Source organism: Otolemur garnettii, unplaced genomic scaffold, assembly GCF_000181295.1.
Source record: "Otolemur garnettii isolate 467f Iridium unplaced genomic scaffold, OtoGar3 scaffold00082, whole genome shotgun sequence".
NCBI lineage: Eukaryota > Metazoa > Chordata > Mammalia > Primates > Galagidae > Otolemur > Otolemur garnettii.
Genome location: NW_003852477.1, coordinates 1,691,766 through 1,712,700, shown reverse-complemented (window position 1 = coordinate 1,712,700; position 20,935 = coordinate 1,691,766). Strand labels below are relative to the sequence as shown.

Below are 20,935 nucleotides of genomic sequence, written 5' to 3'. Positions count from 1 at the left end.
ATTAACTTAGAGGGTGAGTAGTCCCAATAAAACCTTGACTGGGAGTGTGAACAGTAACATTTCTGAACTGACACTATGATGCCCAGCACAGAAGCTGACTAGCCCTTCTACACAAGGTGGGGCATCCTTCTCTTATACATACATATGTGTCCACACTAAGAGGTAGTGGAATATATATTTATATGTTCAACTAAGAGCTAGCAGGAAGCAGCACTCTCAAGTCAGCTGTTTCACTTGGGCACACGTGGTTCACTGTTGGATAATATAGACAACTCACCTTAGTCGTTCTTCTTCTTTTTTGCGAAGATTGAAGTCTCTTTGAACCACCTGAAGAACATGTTCTGTTTCATCATCAGTCAAACCAGACAGGTCCAGCTTCCTCCCCATGATTTAATATTCAACACAGAAGATAAAAAAAGACCTGGAAAACCAAAGGGAAAGACCACAAATTGAGACCAAGATACAAGCTCCGCATGGACAAAACCAGCCAATTTTGTTACTAAAATAAAATGCAGTATTTATATGGTTGTATAAGGTAGTATCTTTCTCTGCACTTATACTCGTCGATATTTACAGATGACTTGAACAAGGCCACAGAGAAAAAGAGAAGACAATTGATCATCTGCCAATTTTATTATCCCAACAACTAAGAAAAAAAATATTCTTTTCAACACAATGAACCATACATAAGACTTAGTATGGATTTCCATAAAATGCCAAAAGGCAATATCCAAAAATCCCAAATGTTTGTGGTTTGAAGTTCTGAATTCTATGCACTATATTCAATTGAAAAATTTTATAAATCATATTTTTAAGAAAGTAATATCCTATGTACACTATGAGGTATATTGCTTAAAGTTTTAATCACATAACTATGAAATATAAACTAAAAATTAATAGTATTTCTTCTGCAAAATTATATAGCAAAATAATTTTATTTAGCCATTCTTTTCACAGTAAAAAGGAAAATTTTGGAGAAACACGTTTAAGTAGTACATACCTAAAAATTATGAGAAACCCTATTTTAAAATAATATTTAATAAATGACTGCATCTAGTAATAAAATCAAATAATATCAGAAAATTCTCCACACTGAAGGCTATCATAAGTACGGCTATAAACATCCTCAACAAAATATTACCAAAACCAATCTAGTAAGATATTAAGAGTATTATATACCATGACAGAGCAGGGTTTAGTAAATTAAGATTAAACCAACATTTAAAAGTCAATCTGTATAATTCATCTAATAAAAGGGGGGAAATCATATGATTATTTTAATAGATATAGAAAAAGTATTTGACAAAATTTAATACCCATTTGTGGAAGAAATGCTCTGAAAACTAAAACTATAAGGAAACTTCCACAATCAGATAAAGGGCACTTGCAAAAATAAAAATATTAAGAACAAAAACCTAATACCATATTTAATGATGAAGACTGTACACTTTTCCCTCAGATCATGAAAAAGACAAAGATGTCCACTCTCACTACCTCTGGTCAATGCTGAATGTCCTTACTATAAAGCCACATTAATTAGGACAGAGTGGTATTGGCATATAGGTACCAAAATTACTGGACAAGGACTGCCATAACAAAGTACCACAGACCACAGCCTTGGTGATTTAAACAATAGAAAAAAAAATCATGGTTTTGGTGGCTACAAGTCTGAGATCAAGGTACCAGCAGGGTTTTTCAGGCCTCTATTCTTAGCTTGCAAATGGCCATCTGCTTTCTGTCTTCACATGGTCTTTCCTCTGTACCTGTCTGTGTCCAAATTTCCTCTTCTCATAGGACAGCAGTCATCGTGTTTTAGTGTTCCACCTAACAATCTCATTCTAACTCAACTGCCTCTTTAAAGACCTTATCTCCAAATACAGTCACAACCTGAGGTGATGGGAATTTGCACCTAAAATACAAATTTTGAGAGGGCACAACTCAGGCCATGACATTCCATCCTTTAGCCCTTAAAATTTACAACCTTCTCACATGCAAAATATATTTACCCCATCCTAACAGTCCCCAAAGTCTTAACCTATTCTAGCATCTAAAATCATAAAAATTAGGTATGGTGAAAATTAAGGTATGGTTTTTATCCTGAGCAACATTTCCCTCCAGTTGTAAGTCTGTGAAACCATACAACGAGGTTTCACTTCCCAAATGCAGTAGTGGTACAGGCATTAAATAAACATTTCCATTCCAAAAGGGAAAAATTAGAAAAAAGAAAGGAGTCACAGATCCCATACAGGTTTCATTTGAAGAGTTGAAAATTCATGTACTCTGTGAAGCAGCATTTCTGCCACACTTAGGTATATCCCTGAGATATAATATTGAAAATATGTACCAAGAGCTGAGCATTGGGATGAAGCATATGAAATGTCTAAGTATGGATCATTTGATCTATAAAAATAGCAATTGCACACGTTTCAACCTAACAGAAGAATATTAACAGTAATCAAGTTCAAAATAGCAAAAAATAAAATTAAACAAATGAAAGCTGGAAACAACTCCCCATAAATGTCAGGATGAATAAAAAGTGTGCATTCATACAATGGAGTATTCTACCACAGTGATAAAGAACATGCAGTAAGAACATTCCTCAACACGGGTAAGTTTTACAGCTTGATGTTGAGACAGAGAACCACGCCACAAGTACAGAATATATTCGCAACTTTTAAAGTGAAACCCAGTTGTGTTACAAAGAGATTGCACCAATTTATACTCCCTGTATCGACAATGGGACTGCCATTATCCTATTTCCTGCCAACATTTGACATAAAATTCTTGTTTGGGTGGGTATGAAATGCAGTTTTAATTTGCAGTTCTATAATTACCATTGAAATTAAGTATCAGTCTAAATGTTTATTTGCTATTTCTATTTCTTCTATATAATGCCTGCTTATATATTTTTGCTCATTTCCTATCAGTCTCTTGTCTTTTTCCTATTTTGTTGTAGAAGTTCTTTCTGTAGTCTAGATAGTAATTATTTGCACAGCATGCATACAGTATAACTTCTTTTACACAAAGGTCAAAAACATAGAAAAATCAAAGAATCTATTTTCCAGAAATAAATATGGCAAAACCATCAGGAGGAAATTGGTGCCTCTGAGCAGGGCAGAGATTTCAATGGGGATAATCCCAGAGAGGCTTCAAAGCTATGGGCAAAGTTCTATCTCATTGGAGAGACACTGTGTCACTGCTATTGATTTGTCTTATTATGAAAAGGTTCAAATTAGGTAAACTTTTGTCTGTGAAGTATCTTTCACAAGCATGTGAAGGTAAATAAACCGAAAACTGACATTTGGGGCAGGATGATTAAAAAAAAAATACACAAATCTAAACTAAATAAAAATAATACAATCCATATAAATCATAATTAAAGCAAATATTTGAATTGTTCAATGAATATGCTGATAGTTATAATAAAAGAGATGATTTTAATACATTTATCACTATTGATTAAACATCAATTATGTTCCAGATGCTTTAGTTTTTCATTTATACCTGTATATACTCCCCCAAAATTCCTACATGTAATCACCATCACCACCACTTGCAGATGAGAAAATTCAGGCTCACAGTTACACATTCTGTCTAAGACAATGACAACCTGGATTTGACTACATCTCGGTCTGTCTCAGAGTTCCTATCTTCTGTATATGCCTTCAGTAGGATGTCATGGAAAACTCTGGTTTTCAGGTTTAAAAAGTTCAGTTCCAGAGCTCCCCGACCCCTCTTTCTAGCATGTAATTAACTAAGAACAGGAAATTAACTAAGTAATTAACAGTAATTAATTAACAGTAATTAACTGAGAACAGGATATCCCAATACTTGGTTAATGTTTAAATGAAGGTTATCTGCCCTTTTTATTTCCAAGTAATAGCAATAAACCTAGAGAAGGGAATAGCATCAGTCCCCAAAAGTCTTTAGCTAACTGATTTAAATTCTTATGGCTACATAATGCAAACTAATCTCAAGATTTAACCAACAAATCACAACAGGAATTCCAAATACCTTTTTAAAATTTTCTTTTACTATTTAAAAAAAATTTTTACAAAAAAATTATTTTGTGATTTATCAAAAATAAATCTTCTATCCACTTTGCCCAAGTGATGTGGGGCTGAGAGCAGAAAGTACCCTACTGCACCTATTGGTCAGTAGAAGTAAGTTAGAGGTACCACTCCATCCATGGCTGTACAGGTAAGGGCAGAAGAAGCTTTTAAAGCTTCTGGCTTCCTGCTAAACAGAAAGAAACAGACTATAAGGCACAGTGAAAATGGAAGATGGAGTGTTACTTCTAACTTATTTCTACTGACCAACAGGTTACCGTAGGGTGCTTTCTGCTCTCAGCCCCACATCACTCGAGCAAAGTGGATAGAAGATTTATTTGTGCTAAATCACAAAATAGTATTTTTGTAAAAAAAATATTTTTTCAAAATAGTAAAAGATAATTTTAAAAAGGTATTAACACTGTGATTAAGTAAATGAGGTGAAAGCTATGTTTAGTATGTAAGCACTCCAATTTGTGCAAATAATCAACACACTGAATCCCACAAAGGCATAAATGTATTCATAATCTATGTATATATGACTTAATTTAAAAAAAGAGAGAGAAGAAGAAGTAACACTCCACCCTCAGGCTATACAGGTTAGGGCAGAAGCTTCCAAAGCTTCTGGCTTCTTGCTAAACAGAAAGAAACAGACTATAAGGCACAGTGAAAATACAGATGATTCTTCCTTTAAAACACCCCATTAAAGGTGATAATGACACTTTGTAGTTTCCCAGAAGGTGACATGTCTCTCCCTTTAACTTCACTTCACTGGTTTTGGTTTCCAAGAATTCTAAATGAGATTCTAACATGCTCAATGAGTGAAAGACTAAAATGGCAGCTTTGATCCTATCAAAACTAAAAAGAAAGGGTCAGGAATGGTTTTTGTAAAGAAGTAAATAAAGCAGTTCTAAATGGACAGGATAGAGAATAACAAGAAAACTTCCCGGGAAATGGTAAAATCTTCTTTCTTCTACAATAAACACAATCAGATTCCCTGCACCATAGCTGAAATAGCATCTTATTGCTGGAAGAGCCTCCCTGTCCTTGAGCCAGGTAGAGGTCATGTAGGTATGAGAAGTGCGCTGAGGATGAGAGAGTGCAAGCCTAGGAGAGGGAAGCAGTTTCCTAAAGACACACAGCCAGTTCAGGTGTTCCTGCCTTCCAGGCCCACACTCCTACTCCGATTTCTTTGACTTATATACAACTAAGATGGTAACAGAGAGGATATACTTTGAAGTTCAGTAATGAGAAAATTAATATAACTTCAACATTTAATTATATCACCGTTTCCCCAAAATGTGTTTCCAGTTTATTGTTCTCACAAGCCAGCTGAGAAGAAAGGTGCTCTGTAGGGAAATAAATTTGAAAAATGCTTCACATTACATTGCACTCAGGGGGCTAAACTAGACATACTAGTTTGCTGGAGCCTTTAAGAAGTCTGTCACTAAACAATCAGTTTGATTTTGCTTAACTCTGTCTTTCTCAAATATGTTTTTCCCTAAAAACCTCTTTCCTTGATAACATCTACCTCTTCCTACCCAAAGAAATGACTATCTGGGAAACTCTACAGTAAGTCAAAGCAATGATGACAAACTGCAGTCGCTATCCTAACATAATTACTGAATTGACTTAGCTGTGTTTTGAATGCAATCCTAAGTGACAGAGTTAGATGAGCTTCAGAAGAAGCTGGGGATTTTAAAAGTAAAGCAAATGGATACCACTTTAAAATTGGCAGATCAAAACAAAGGTGGAATATTCTGTGCCATTCCTGGCCAATACAACTAACAGGAGGAAGGACATAAACACTCCTACAGAATGCTGGTTAGCATGTACCTTGCAAATAAAGAAAGCCAAGAAATTACAAGAATACTAAATACATAATAAAAGGTCAATGTCTGCATAAGTGACGCCTGTAAAGGTACCTAAAGAAGGGTCAAGGATGTGTGTGTGTCTGTGTGTGCGGGTGTGTGTATGTGTGTGAGAGAGAGAGAGAAAGAGAGAGATAATGCACCCAATATAGACAGAAAAGCAAAAATATTAAGTTGAAATATCCAAAGTCCTAATTGTGATAAAGGGTAAATATTACCAGGGCTTCTTTCTTTGACCACAGCATGCACCCACACAGGTTTTTCTCAGGATTTTCTAACCCAATCTGTCCTGAGGTAGTGGTCTCCCAGTTGACCTCAGGCCATTAACACACTTTAAAGCACTACCATTTTTACAATATTAGATCTTCTCATAAAGGGACTGGAAATAAATGCAAAATTGTGGAATAAGCTAATAATAATACCCAACAGTTTACTGCATAAAATTTAAAAGTTCACATAGCAAAACCCAATGTGAATAAAATTAAAAGGTGAGTGAAAATCTGGGGAAAATCAGAGCAGATAATTGTCCTCATATATTAAATACCCTTTTTAAATGCAAAGAAAATACAATGACAATGCTTATGAAAAAAAGTTTACTGACCATCCGTGTCCAAAATAGTTAAATAAAAGATCCCATCTCACTAACCAAATATTGCGAATTATAATAAGTTGTAATTTTTCATTTGGTAAGATTCTGGGAACACAGGTACTCATAATGTATTAGTGAAGGAACTATAAATAAGCATAAATGCTTTACCAGGCAATCTGGTAGTAATATCAAATGTGCTTAAACACTGACCCATTTCTTCAAGAAATCAAAAAGATGTACAAAGATGTATATATACGAGTGTTTATCTCAATATTATAAACAAATTGAAAATCTAAAAATAGAATAGGTTATAGTACAAACAAACAAAGCAGTATTTTATGTCCATAAAAATGTTCTTAAAGGAAAGCCACTTAGGACATTGGGGGGGGGGGTAAATCAGATGAAAAATACAACAAAGTTGTATCAACAGAAGAACAAATTATATTATATTCATTCTCTGGAATACTACTCAGAAATAATCATGGATAAACTACCAGTACATATAACATTAGGGATGAATCTCACAAATATTATGTTGAGCAAAGTGAATTAAACACAAAGTACATGATGATGATGATCTCCATTATACAGAATTTACAATCAAGCAAACCTAATTTTTAGTGCTAGAAACAGAAGAGTGGTTATTAGACTGAGGAAGGAAGATAACGGCTAGAAGGGGCCAACCTGAGGAACTGGTGAAGTTTTTGATCTGGCTGTTGTGTTCAATTTATGAAAATTCATTGAGGTGTATACTTATGATCTGTACATTTCTTACATGTATGCCATGATGCAATAAAAAGTAGAAAATATAGAATGCATAGTTACAATCCCATGTAAATAGATAAGACAGAAATATACTCAACAAAAATATTACCAATGACTACTTTTGAGTGATAAAATTTCATATGATACAACTTTTAAAAACTTGCTTTTGCGTATACTTTCCCTTGCTTCTACAGTAAACATTATTAGAATAAATAAATAAAAATTATCAAGAATATGTATGAGAATACACATCTTAGTATTATTCAGAAGTAGGAAAATTGGTGAGGCAACTAAAATGTCTAATGATAAAACACTGGTTAAATTTGCTGTGATACAGCTCTAAGGATACTACACTGCTATAAAATTGATATATTGGGGACATGAAAAAATGTCCACAATGTATTTCTGAAAAATCATTTTACCTTAAGGACATTTTCACCCAAATGTTTACAGCAGGTCAATTCACTATCATAAAAATGTGGAAACAACCCAAGTGCCCATCAACCCATGAATGGATTAATAAACTGTGGTAAATGTATACCATGGAATACTATTTAGCCATAAAAAAGATTGAGACATTAAATCTGTTACATTTACCTGAATGGAGTTGGAGAATGTTCTCCTAAGTAAAGTGTCTCAAGAATGGGAAACCGAGCATTCCATGTACTCAGTACTAACCTAAAAACAGTAGATGAACAGCTACAGGTTCACAGGAGAGAAAAACACAATTAAACTAAAGGACGAGGGTGGTGGGGGCTTGATTAGCTCCTACCTATCGGGTATAATGTAGGGGTATATGGCACACTTTCTGGGTGAAGGACTCAACTACAACTCAGACTTTGGACTTTACCTTACAAACACAAATAATGTAACTAATCATATGTACCTCCTATAAACTCATAATAAAAATAAATAAAAATAAAAATTTAAATTAAATTATAATCCAAAACTATATGAACATAATCTCAACTTTTTGTTTTTCTAAATAATGTGTATGTGTAAATTCTCTTGTAAAGAACTGAATAATCATATCCTAAATGTTCACAATTATTATTTCTGGGTTATAGATTTATAATTTTTAGTTATTTATTAGATTTTGTTTATGTTTTACAGTTTTGTCTTAATGAATGTGGATTACTTTCTTAATGAAAAATAAACATTATTTTGAAAACCAGTAAACGCTAGCAATAATGATACAGGAGTAGCTCAAGCTTATACTATAAGTGGTTTTCACATTATGTAGAAGGAGAATGTTTATGTTATCATGTTACCAAAAAAAGCTGAAAACTGTTGAATTATGATAGATTTCACATCAATGTATAGCTATAGAGACCAGAAAATGAGAAGAGTTACAATACCAGCTTCTAAAACTTTCCATTTCTTTGATTTCAAAATTTGTGGATGAACAAAGCTAATCGGAGTTTTTAGTGTAATTAATGCACAGATGAGTAAAACCTTTCAATCTGAAAAGACCAAGAAATAAAAACATACTGTCCAATCTCAGGCCATCTGCAAAAAGTACAATTCATAAAAATGAGGAAAATAGAAAATCACCTACAAGAGTTTTTGAGTTTTGCTTATAATGCCATATACCCACTCAAGACTGAAATGTATTTTAATTCTGTGTTTGGAGTTCTAAAAAATAAGAAAAATTACAATTAAACATTGACAAAAGTTATTAGAAAAAGATGTTCAACTTCATCAATAGGGTAACACAAATTAAAGCAATATCATATTCCCCTCCTTTTGGATTAGAAAAATATAGTAAGACTGGTAACTTCAATTATAGTAAGAATGTGGGGAAATCAGCTCTTTCATTCATGGGTGAGATACAACTCTTCAAAAAAGTAGACTGCAATTCAGTTACGGGAAATGCCTTTGATCCAGCAATACTAATTTTGGAAAGTGATCTTAGAAAAATCAAAGCACTTGAATGTAAAGGTGTATGTAAATCAATGTTTACTGTAATACTGTTTATAGTGGTAAGTATCTGGAAATAATCTGAAAGTCTATCAATAGAGAATGATTGAATTAAATGTGCTCCGTCCATCCCTAGAAAATTATCCAGATATTATGCAGAACAAATTAGATCAATTTTCACTGATACAAATGAATACTCACAATAGTTAAAGAAAAAAAACTTCAGAACAGTATGAATATCACAAACGTTATATATAATAAAGAATATATGTGGGTATGTATGCTTTTATATACACTTTTGTATAAAAAAATAGAATGCTAATGAAAACATCAAGTGTTAATATTAGATATTTTAAGAATGCAATGTAGACTTAGTCAGAAGAAGATTAGGGAAATTTTCTTCATACTGCTCTGCATTCTTTTTCTTTCAAAATAAATATGCATTACTTTTTGGCAGCTTAAGCAAAACCTAGGCTGATTTCTAGTTTGAACGTGGTAGTATAAAAATCAGTATTTCTCCATTCTCAGTCTGAAAATCTTCCAAAAAACAAAAAGGAAATGAGAAAGAAAAATGTAAGTTTAATTTCCGCTAAACCAGGAGATAATTAAAGTTATGGAGACCAAGTATAAGTGGAAAGGCATTTAAGATAGAGGGAATGGAGTGGGAAGAAGCTGAGATAAAGGTTTGCAGAGAGAGCTTCCTGCATATGCAGACCTCAACAGGCATTAGCAAAACTATCCTTCTTAAAGGCAAGGGACACTATTTGAGGTACCAAGCCTTGTTTGAAACAGGAAGGGTTGACCAGGTGGCTCAAGGAGCTTGTACAAATTCAGTTTAGTTTTTTTTGTTGTTGTTGTTGTTCTCCCAAATCCAGTGACAATATATAAAGAATCACATGAAGAGAAGGCATGTTTATCATAAACAGTCTTCCTTTTGTGCTATAGAGGAAAAGACAATCTTTTCATTACTCTCCAAGAATAAAAAATAAACTTCCTTTTTCCACTGGCTTTGGTGAAATAAAGAATAAACATTGAAAAAAAAAGTCCAGCTAGCCTGAACCACACTCCTACCCATAGAAAAGGTATGGAAACATTAAATTCTTTTGATGATAAATAAAACATTCCTATAGAAAGTGAATGGAATATAAACATTCCTATAGAAAAGGAATGGAAACATTAAATTCTTTTGATGATAAATAATAAAAAAGAAAGAATTTAGGAGCTATAAAAAAGTACTAGAATGAAACAATGAGCAAGGCCAATAACAGCTGAAGATCCCCATGGTAAGACATTCAATGGAACAATAGAAAGAGTAACCCAATATTTTTTAAGAAATTAAAAACTTAATGACATAATCACTTCCATAAATGAAGAAATAAGAGGAAATATTAAAAAGTTATAAAATGTAAATTGGTAGAGTTAGAAAAGTTATGCAGAAAAATAATAACCACAGCAGAAATTAAACCAAAAAGGCACAGGAGGGTGCTGAGATCTACCGACAGTAGGTAAGAGACATGGTGGAGGGAGAAGGTGAACAGACAAGAGTAAAGGAGCCAAAACAAAATGCAAAACAAAGAGTTTAAAAGAGTAGAGAGAATGTATAGATAGGGAGGAAAATAAAAGAGATACCCAAATGGGGGAAATGGAAATACTGGACAAAAAACAATTTGGGAAAATTTTGAGACAACATTGGATCCCAAGAAAAACTGATTTTTAATTCAAAAAAATTTCGATCTATAAAAACAATGAGAAACATAAATACACCTTACATTCCACACCGAGATAATTCCAAAATGGATTAATAACTTGAAGATTAAAAAAAAACATAAAGGTAATAAAAGAAAATAGAGAATGATTTCATAATCTAAAAGTGGGTAAAGCATTTTCCAATATGATACAAAATTCCAAAACCATTCAAAACACCAGATAAATTCAACATAAAATGTAAAATGTCTGCATAATAAAATGCAGTATAAGCAAAGTCAAATGATAGAAAAAAAGTTGCATTTCATACCAAAGACAAAAGGTTGATTTCCCCCAACATAAATTCAACTAGATAAGAAAAAAAAAAAGAGCAAAATTCAATATAAAAATAGACAAAGAGAAAAATAGCAAAGGAAATTGAGTTCTCATAAACAATTACAAATGTCATAAACCTATCAAAGATAGAAGAAGAGAAATGTAAATTGAAAGACACATTTTTTGCCTACCATATTTGCAAAGATTGAAAAGCTTAGTATCACATTTTGCTGGTAAATCTGTGAAGAAATAGGCATTCTTACATATTACTATTAAGAATGTAAATTGATACTACCTCTCTAGAAGGCAACCTGTCTAGCTAAGAAACAAAAAAAGATGAGTAAACTCTTTATGAGCTAATATAGGAAGTTCTTTAAGAACTTTTATTCTTGAAGGGTTAAGTACAAAAAGCAAGGTATTTATCTTGTCCATGAAAAAATAATAGGGGCAGTGCCTATGGCTCAGTGAGTAGGGCACCGGCCCCATATACCAGAGGTGGTGGGTTCAAACTGGCCACAGCCAAAAACTGCAAAAATAATAATAATAATAACAGAATGCTAAATAGTTATTAAAAACAAATATTTAGTTAATAGAATAAACTTATGGAAATTGAAAACATGATAATGACAATAAAGAATTCAACAGAAAGCTTAGAAAATGAAATTGAGGCAACTTCCCCAAAACATAACACACAGAAAGTAGATGACTAAACAAAGAAAATTGAGATATAGAAGCTGATTAACAAAGAGGACAAGGAAGAATAAATCACTTAAAACAGAAAAAAAAAGTCCTAAAACTGAGGAATATTGATTTCTAGATTAAAAGAACCCACTGAGTATCCAAAACAATGACTGAAAAATGACATCAAGGCATACAAGTTCAGACATTAAGTTCTCAAATTCATCCTAGATAAAGTGCCATACTAATGAATATCAATACTCCTTAGAAGAAAAAGTACAGAAACGAGAGTCTCCACAATACCTGTACCACAATGTCCAAAATATAACCAACAATTGCTAGGACACGTGAAGAAACAGAAAAAAAAGTCACCTAAGGGCAAGAGAAAAAGGAAACAGACCCTGAGATGACCCAGATTTTAGGATAAGCACACCAAAATAAGACACAGGAATGAGACAAACATTTATAAGAGCTATAAATGAAATACACCACTTCAAAAAAAAAGAAAAAGACTCAAATTGGGTTAAAAAATATAACCAACTTTATGTTCTATATATTTAAAACCAATGACACAAAGGATAAAAGTAGGAGAGTACATAAAAGTACATCAAACAATATCTAAAAAGTAGAAGTTGTAATATTTGTAACAAAATCAAGTTGCTACGAAATATTTAAACTGTTTGATAATCCATACACTTTGAGAGAGAACAGAATTTGGTATGTGTACATCATGGATACTACTTTGGTATTAAAAAAGCTCTTTAGAAAGCAGATGTGGTATGGTGATAAGATATATAAGTATGTATTTTATAAAATGTTCATTGAGTATCTTCTGAAAGTAGCAGTTGTATACAGTCAAAAAAATCAGATGATCGTATACAGAGAAAAACCATAATTATTAAGACAATAACATTCTTTACATTTCTCTATGTATTTATTGACTTCATAATCAGAAAAGTACATACAATATTTATGGTGGGAAAAATAATACGATTTCTGAAAAACAAAGCTGGAACATGACAGAAAATTTATCGTAGTCCATATCTGATAAATGAACCTCCAGTGCACCGAGGTACAAAAATACTTTTAATAATAACTCTGAGCATCTGTGGAGTGTGACAGCTGCAGACAACTTTCTAGGATATACAACAGACCATACTGCATTCAGTTTTTGCTATATATTTTATATCATACATTTATAATTCTTGGCATGTAATAAGTACTTTTTTATTATTTTCTTTTATGCTAATAACACTTGAAAATGTTTTTAGAAAGTTAAAAAATAATTCTAGATGATTGAGACATAATTTCTGCAACATCATCACATCCTCTGGAAACACCATCTCTACTGGCCAAACCGACAAGGCTAAGTAATATCAATGATGATGGTAATCATCATCTAACATTTTTGTGTGTGTGTGGAATGTTTTATTTGTGGCAAGCTCTCCTCTAAAATCTCTCAAGAAGCCTTTCATATTTATTATATTTCCTCTTCTTTCATTAAGGAAAATGGAGTTACAAGAGAATTAAATAAGTTGCTGCTATCACTGGGTAGCGAAGTGCCTGTGCCAAGCTACAAACTGAGAACTCTCAGCTCCTGAATTTATGTTTCGAATCAGTTCACTATTCTACCTTGCTGCTCAAGGGTGATTATAAGAAGCAATCACTCTAAGTAAAGCTTTCCCTTCATGCATAGAAAAATGATTTTAAAAGAATAGTCCTAAAGTCCATGCTGTTTTCAAATTTTAACTTGAACCACAAGCCCACATTTATTTAAATTTTAAGTGATTGATATTCCAAACTGCAAACCGTTTTCTACACTTGAAACCCTTGGCTAAACCGAAAGATCTACCTTAATTGGCATATATTCAAGCACTGTGTCCTATAATCTTCCTACTTGGAGGTTCTCAGAATGCCATCTGCTCTCCCAAAGGTATTTGTTTCTCAAATTAACTTTCTCTGGCTCCCAGTGTAGGATGCAGCTATAGAGAACTGAAAGGTCCCAGAGGTGTGTGTCATTAAACCTCACTAAATCTCCCCCTGGTCAGACAGCCTGCCTACACAAGAAAGTAGACTAGAGAGAATAACATCCTCAGCTGGCACATAAACTTTATCATTTCTTTGGCAGGAATTAAGATGAGAAAACCTAAAGACATGACATTGTTCATTTCATAGGAAAAGACTTACCTGTCAATATGTCAGCAATTATAATCTAAGTTAGGGTAACTTACTGCTGAGACCCAAAGAAAACCCCTGTTGTTATATTTCCCTTTTGCCCAAGGAATAATGAAACATCTACTGAAATTAAGTTCATAAGTAAATTCTTCATGAATTTGGAGATTTCCCTGGGAAAAAAATGTAAGCTAAGGGGATTAAAAAAAAAAAGTGTGTTTTTTTTAATCTAAAATTTAAATGTGAATTTGCATCCATGTTTAGATTTTGGTTTCCTTTGCCTTCCTTCATTTATAGGAATTAGGAGAAAGATATGAATGATGAGTGGAAATGCCTTTTTAAATAAATATTTCCTAAAATACATGTAAAAGTAAAAAACAAAATAACAGAAAAAAGTCTTCCTTAATCTTAAGGCAGTCCTGTGGCCAGAAAGAGAAACACTGATTATTAAACTCAAGCCTAGCTCTGGCTAAGTCAAAACATTAACCAATTGGCATCATTTGAGAATTCTGTGCCATGGCAGTTATTAATTCGGAAGGGAAAAATGATGCCGGCTGCAACCTGACCTACTCCTTTCTGGCATCCATATCCCTGCATATTATTCCGTTTGTGCCAGATATCCCCTTCCTCCTTCTTTCAGGGGAGAACAAAATATTTCAAAGGATCTCCATTAGCTAAAGAGGTTTTCCAAGAACAGGAAAAAACCAAACTTCCTGGCTGAAGAGCCCAGGCCCTTCCTGCCTGAGTGGCCACTGCCATGTCCTTGGGTGTGACTCCTCTCCAGTCCTGCCAAAGCACTTGCAGTCCCCTCCAAATACTGCCTGCTTCAGGCCTTTCTCCTCTCCATTTCACCTGCATAACTCCCCAGAGTCAGGGTACAACTCTCCTCTGTAAGACCTTCCCTGCCTGAGCAGGGAGCCCCTTTTTCCATCTCACTCCTCTCCCCCACCAAACTTGGCAAATTTCTGCTGCCTGCAACAGTCTGCTAATGACAGAACTCTGAGGACAGGGGCCACACAACATCAGTCTTTGTTTCTCTAACACTTAGTCAAGAAGATAATGATTGATTTTTTTGAAGGTGGGGAGGAGTTTGGGGAGGCAAACTAGAATCTGCGTTTATCAGACTGCACTAGGTGCTATGGATAATGTCAGGTGACACCCTGAAAGGTGGGATCATCAGTCCCACGTTACAGAGGATAAAACTGATGCTCAACTTGATTAAACAACTTGCCCGACGTAACACCAATGGAGGTCAAAGAAGCAGAGTCAGATTCAATCTGAGTTTGAATTCTAGCCTCTCTACCTTCCTATTTTGAGAGAATAAATTTGTAGATATCTCTCTACACAGACAGATGTCAGAATTCCTCTAGATCCTAAAGCCATCTCCCAGGTGACAAGGAGGTTTCTAGCACAAGAACCACAGCTGTTGGTCTCTCGCCTGGTTTGTGGCCCAGTTCTCAGGACAGCAGGATAGAGCCACTGCTCTCTACCCACTCCACCCCCAGGTACTGTCATCATGCCCCCAGGGTTCCTCCTCATCTTGGAGGTTCCCCTGAACTATACATTACCATGGAGGTGCACAAACACACACAGGAACAGAGGGAGAGAGAGAGGGAGAAGAATGTTTTTATTTTATGACTAAATGGCTAAATAATATTTCATTATATATATAAATAAATATAGTCTATATTTCACCTTTTCTTCATGTAGTCATCTGTTGATAGATGCTTAGATTGCTTCCATATCTTGGCTATTGTGAATAATGTTGTAATGAACATAAAATGCACATATTTCTTTGAGATACTGATTTTACTTCCTGTGGATATAGAGTCAGATTGTTGGAGCATATAGCAGTTATATTTTTAATTTCTTTCAGGAACTTTCATACTGTTTTTGATAATAGCGCTCTGTACCAATTTACATTTATACTGACAGTATTTAAGGGTTCCCTTTTCTCCACATCCTCAACATTTTTTATCTAACAGGTGTGAGGTGATATCTCGCTGTGGTTTTAGTTTGCATTTCACTGATGATTAGTAATGTTGAGTCCCCTTTCAGGTACCTGTTGGCCATCTGCCTGCCTACTGGGGTTCCTTATTCATTTTTAATGGGATTATTTGTAGGTTTTGCTATTGCATCATATGAGTTCCTTATATATTTTGGATAATACAGTTTACAAATATTTTCTCCCATTTTGCAAGTTGCCTTTTTACTCTGTTAACTGTTCCTTAGCTATGCAGAAGCTTTGTAATTTGACATAGCTCCTTTTTGCTTTTGTTGCTTGTGCTTTGGTGCCATATCCAAAAACAACAACAACAAAAAAAAAAAAAAACAAAAAAAATCATGGCTAAGACCACTGTCAAGGAGAATTTTCCCTATGTGTTCTTCTAGAAGATTTATGGTTTCAAGTCCAGGCCTCACATTTAAGTTTTTAATCCATTTTGAGTTAACTGTTGTGAGTGGTATAAGATAGAGGTCCAACTTTATTTTTTGGCATGTGGATATACAGTTTTCCCAATACCATTTATTGAAGGACTATCCTTTCCCCGTTGTGATTTCTTGGTGTCACTGTCCAGTATGAGTTCATCATATATGCCTGGGTTTAATTCTAGCCTCTTGATTCTTTTCCAGTGGTCTGTGCTTATGTTTATGCCAGTACCATACTGTTGCTACAGCTTTGTAATATAGTTTAAATCAGGAAGTATGATGCCTGCAGCTTTGTTCTTTTTGCTCAAAATTGCTTTGATTATTTGGTATCTTTAATTAATGTAATTCTATATGAATTTTAGGATTTTTTCCTATTTCTATTAAAAATGCCACTGGAATTTTGATAGGCAGTGCATTACATCTATAGATCACTTGGGGTAACATGGACATTTTAACAATGCTCAATTCTCCCAATCCATGAACACAGGATATCTTTTTATGTATTTGTGTCTTCAGATCCTTTCATTCTGTGTCTTTTGGTTTTCAATGCACAGATCTTTTACCTCCTCAGTAAAATTTATTTCTAAGTATTTTATTGTTTTTGAAGCTATTGTAAATAGGATTGTTTTATTTCTTTTTCAGATAGTTTGTTGTTAGTGCACAGAAATGCAAATGATCTTTGTGGGTTGATTTTGTATCTTACAACTTCACTGAATATATTAATTTCTTTTAACCATTTTCTGGTGGAACTTAGTTTTCTATATGTAAGATAATTTCATCTGCAAACAGAAATAGATTTATTTTTTCTTTTTTAATTTGGATGCCTTTTATTTCATTTTCACTCACCTAACAGCTAAGACTTACAGTACTATGTTGAGTAGAAGTGGTGAGAGTGAGTCCCCTTGTCTTGTTCCTGATGTTAGTCGAAAAGCTTTCATCTTTTCACCAATGTCAGCTATAGGCTTGTCATCTAAGGCCTTTATTATGTTGGGATAAATGCCTTTCCTACTTAATTTGTTGAAAGTTTTTAATATCAAAAAGATATTGAATTTTTTCAAATGCTTTGTCACCCTGGGTAGAGTGTGGTGATGTCATAGTCCACAGCAGCCTCAAATTCGTGGGCTCAAGCGATCCTCTTACCTCAGTCTCTTGAGTAGCCAGGACTACAGGCGCCTACTATAAGACCTAGCTATTTTTTTTTTCTTTTTTTTAGAGATAGGGGCCTGGCTCTTGCTCAGGCTGGTCTCGAACTCCTGAGCTCAAGCAATCCACCTGCCTTGAACTTACCTGCAGCAGCCTTTCGGGAGGGAGAGAACACCCAGATTACAGAGCCTTAAGCCTGTGATCAGATGTATGAGAGCTTAGCACGACTTCATTCAAACTACTACAAACACAAGTATCCTCAGCCCAGAGACACCAGCTTCAGTGGCTTATCCATGGAAGAGTACAAGCTGATCCTGTCCACGTACACCTTGCAGATGAATAAAAGCATGGAGAGGAAACTGCAGGAAAAGATGGAAAATTTTAACAAACTGTTTAAGTCTCTTAAAGAGACTTCCTCCACTGCCAGAGGTCTTGAATAGCCTCCTGGTCAGTCATCCAGAAGCAATTCTTCACGTAATTGATGAACTTGGCTTCCACTCTGGGAAGAAACCCGCCTTTTTCTATACTTGCTTGCATTTTTGCCTTAATGTCTTCTACAGAACTAGGTCCTTTTGGTGTTTTAGGAGTTTTTTCCTGTTTTTTGAAAGATTTTTGATCTTTTGATCTCAATGTTGATGGTTTTGAATCATGCTAGCATTACAAGCATGAACCACCATGCCCAGTGGTCAAATGCTCTTTGTGCATCTACTGAGATAATCATGATCTTTATCCTTCATGCTGTGAATGTGGTGAATTACCTGCATTGATATTTATATACAGAATCATCTTTGCATCCCAAATAAGTCCCCTTAATAGGTTTGATCATAGTATCTGATACTTTTATTATGCTATTGAATTATGTTTGCTGATATTTTGCTAAGAATTTTTGCTCCCATGTTTATCAGAGTTATTGGCCTATAATTTTCTTTTCTTATAGAGTCCTTATCTGGTTTTGTTAACAGTGTAATGCTGACCTCATAAAATGAGTTTGAAAGTATTCTCTCCTCTTCGATTTTTTGAAAGAGTTTGAGAGGATTGGCATTAATTCTTTAAATATTTGGTAGAATTCACCTATGAAGTCATCTGCTCCCAGGCTTTTCTTTGTTTGGGAGGTTTTTGGCTACTGATTCATTACTGGTCTCTTCAGATTTTCTTCATTTTCCAGTCTTGGAAAGTTGTATGTTTCTAAGAATTCATTCATTCCTTCTAGGCTAACCAAGGTGTTGGCATATAATTGTTCACAGTACTATCTCATGACTCTGTAATTCTGTGGTATCAGGGGTAATGTCTCCTCTTTCCACGCTTCCCCTTTCTCCACCCCTCCCCCACTCAGGCTAGCTAAAGATTTACCAGTATTTGTTCATCTTTTCAAAGAATCAACTCTTGGTTTCATTGATCTTTTCTATTGATTTCTAGTCTTTATTTATTTCTGCTCTAATCTTTATTATTTCCTTCCTACTGTTGACTTTGGGCCTAGTATGTCTTTCTTGTTCTAGTTCCTTAAGGTATGAAGTTAGGTTGTTAATTTGCAATTTTTTTTTTTTTTTTTTGAGACAGAGTCTCACCATGTAGCCTTTGGTAGAGTGCTGTGGCATCACAGTTCAAAGCAACGTCAAACTCTTGGGCTTAAGCGATTCTCTTGCCTCAGCCTCCCAAGTAGCTGGACTACAGGCACCTGCCACAACACCCGGCTATTTTTTTTTTTTTAATTGTAGTTGTCATTGTTGTTTAGCAAGCAGGCCCAGGCAGGGCTCAAATCTGCCAGCCTTGATGTATGTGTCTAGCACCATAACCACTGAGCTATGGGCGCCAAGCCAATGTTTTCTTTCTTAATGCAGACATGTATCACTATAAACTTTTGCTTTTGCAAAGCTGCTTTTGCTGCATCTCATAAGTTTTGGTATATGGCATTTCCATTTTTATTTGTCTCAAGATTTTTATTTCTCTTTTGATTTCTTCTTTGACTTACTGGTTGTTCAGGCTTATGTTGTTTAATTTCCAGATATTTAAGAATTTTCTAATTTTCTTCCAATTATTCATTTTTAGTTTAATATCATTGTAACTGAAAAAGATACTTCAAATAATTTCAAGTTTCTTTTTTCTGGTTTTAATGTAAACTTTTTTTTTTTTTATTGTTGGGGATGCATTGAGGGTACAAGAAACCAGGTTACTCTGATTGCATTTGTGAGATAAAGTCCCTCTAACAATCATGTCTTGCCCCCAAAAGGTGTGGCACACACCAAGACCCCACCCCCCTCCTTCCTTCCCTCTCTCTGATCTTCCTTTCCCCACCGCTCCCTCCTTCTTTCTCTCTCTGCTCTCCGCTTGTTACAACTTGTTTCATGGCCTACCATATGATCCTGGAAAATATTCCATGTGTCCTTGAGAAAAATGTGTATTCTGCTGTTGCTAGATTTATTCTGTTCTGTTTACGTCTGTTAGATCCATTTGGCCTAAGGTATTGTTCAAATCTGCTCTTTTTTTTTTATTGATTTTCTGTCTAAATGATCTATCTATCATTGACAGTGAGATGTTAATGTCCCTTGCTGATACTATACTGCTATTTATTTTGTTTCAGGTGTATTCTTTCCTTATACATGTAGGGGCCACATACTGGTGCATAAATATTTATAATTATTATATCTCCATGATGAACTGACCCCTTTATCATTATATAATGACCTTCTTTGTCTCTTATGATCATTTTGGAAAGCAACTGTGTTTTGCCTGATATAAATATTGCTTTCTTTCAGTTACTATTTGTATATAATATCTTTTTCTATCGGATCACTACTAAGCCTATGTGTGTCTCTTGTGGGTAGCAAATCATTGGACTTTTTTTTTAACCTATTCAATTACTCCATATATTTTTTATTTGTTTGTTTAGGATCCAAGTCTTTTTTTTAAATTTCAGATTAATACGAGGGTACAAATGTTTAGATTACATTGTTTCTATTTCTAAGGTAAACTTCAAGTTGTAGCTGAGCCTCAACCCAGGTGGTGCTGAACACCCACACATTGTGCACATTAGGTGAGATCCCACCAATCAGACCTTCGCACCCCACCCCCAACCCCCCACCCCGCGCCGCCCCTCTCCCTTCTTTCACTCCCTATTTTTTGATTTATATATAATATAAATCCATTTGATTTATATAAATATAAATCCATTTATATTTTTGATTTATATATAATATATAATATATAAATATATAAATATATATAATTTTAAAATAATAATGTGGAACTAGATAGAGGTGGTGGCCATATAGCTTTGGGAATGTACAAAAGGCCACTGAATTGTT

The 20,935-nt window shown here is 34.4% G+C and overlaps 1 protein-coding gene across 3 annotated transcripts in view; it reads right to left on the bottom strand.

The window, feature by feature from the left end:
* MYRIP (myosin VIIA and Rab interacting protein) overlaps window positions 1-20,935 on the bottom strand; it is a 372,103-nt gene that overhangs the window by 321,320 nt on the left and 29,848 nt on the right. For all 3 annotated transcript variants that reach the window (XM_003794483.2, XM_012808014.1, XM_012808015.1), the window contains exon 2: window positions 278-421. In XM_003794483.2, the coding sequence (XP_003794531.1) occupies window positions 278-387 (110 nt within the window). In that variant the 5' untranslated portion in view covers window positions 388-421. The remainder of the gene's footprint in view (window positions 1-277; window positions 422-20,935) is intronic.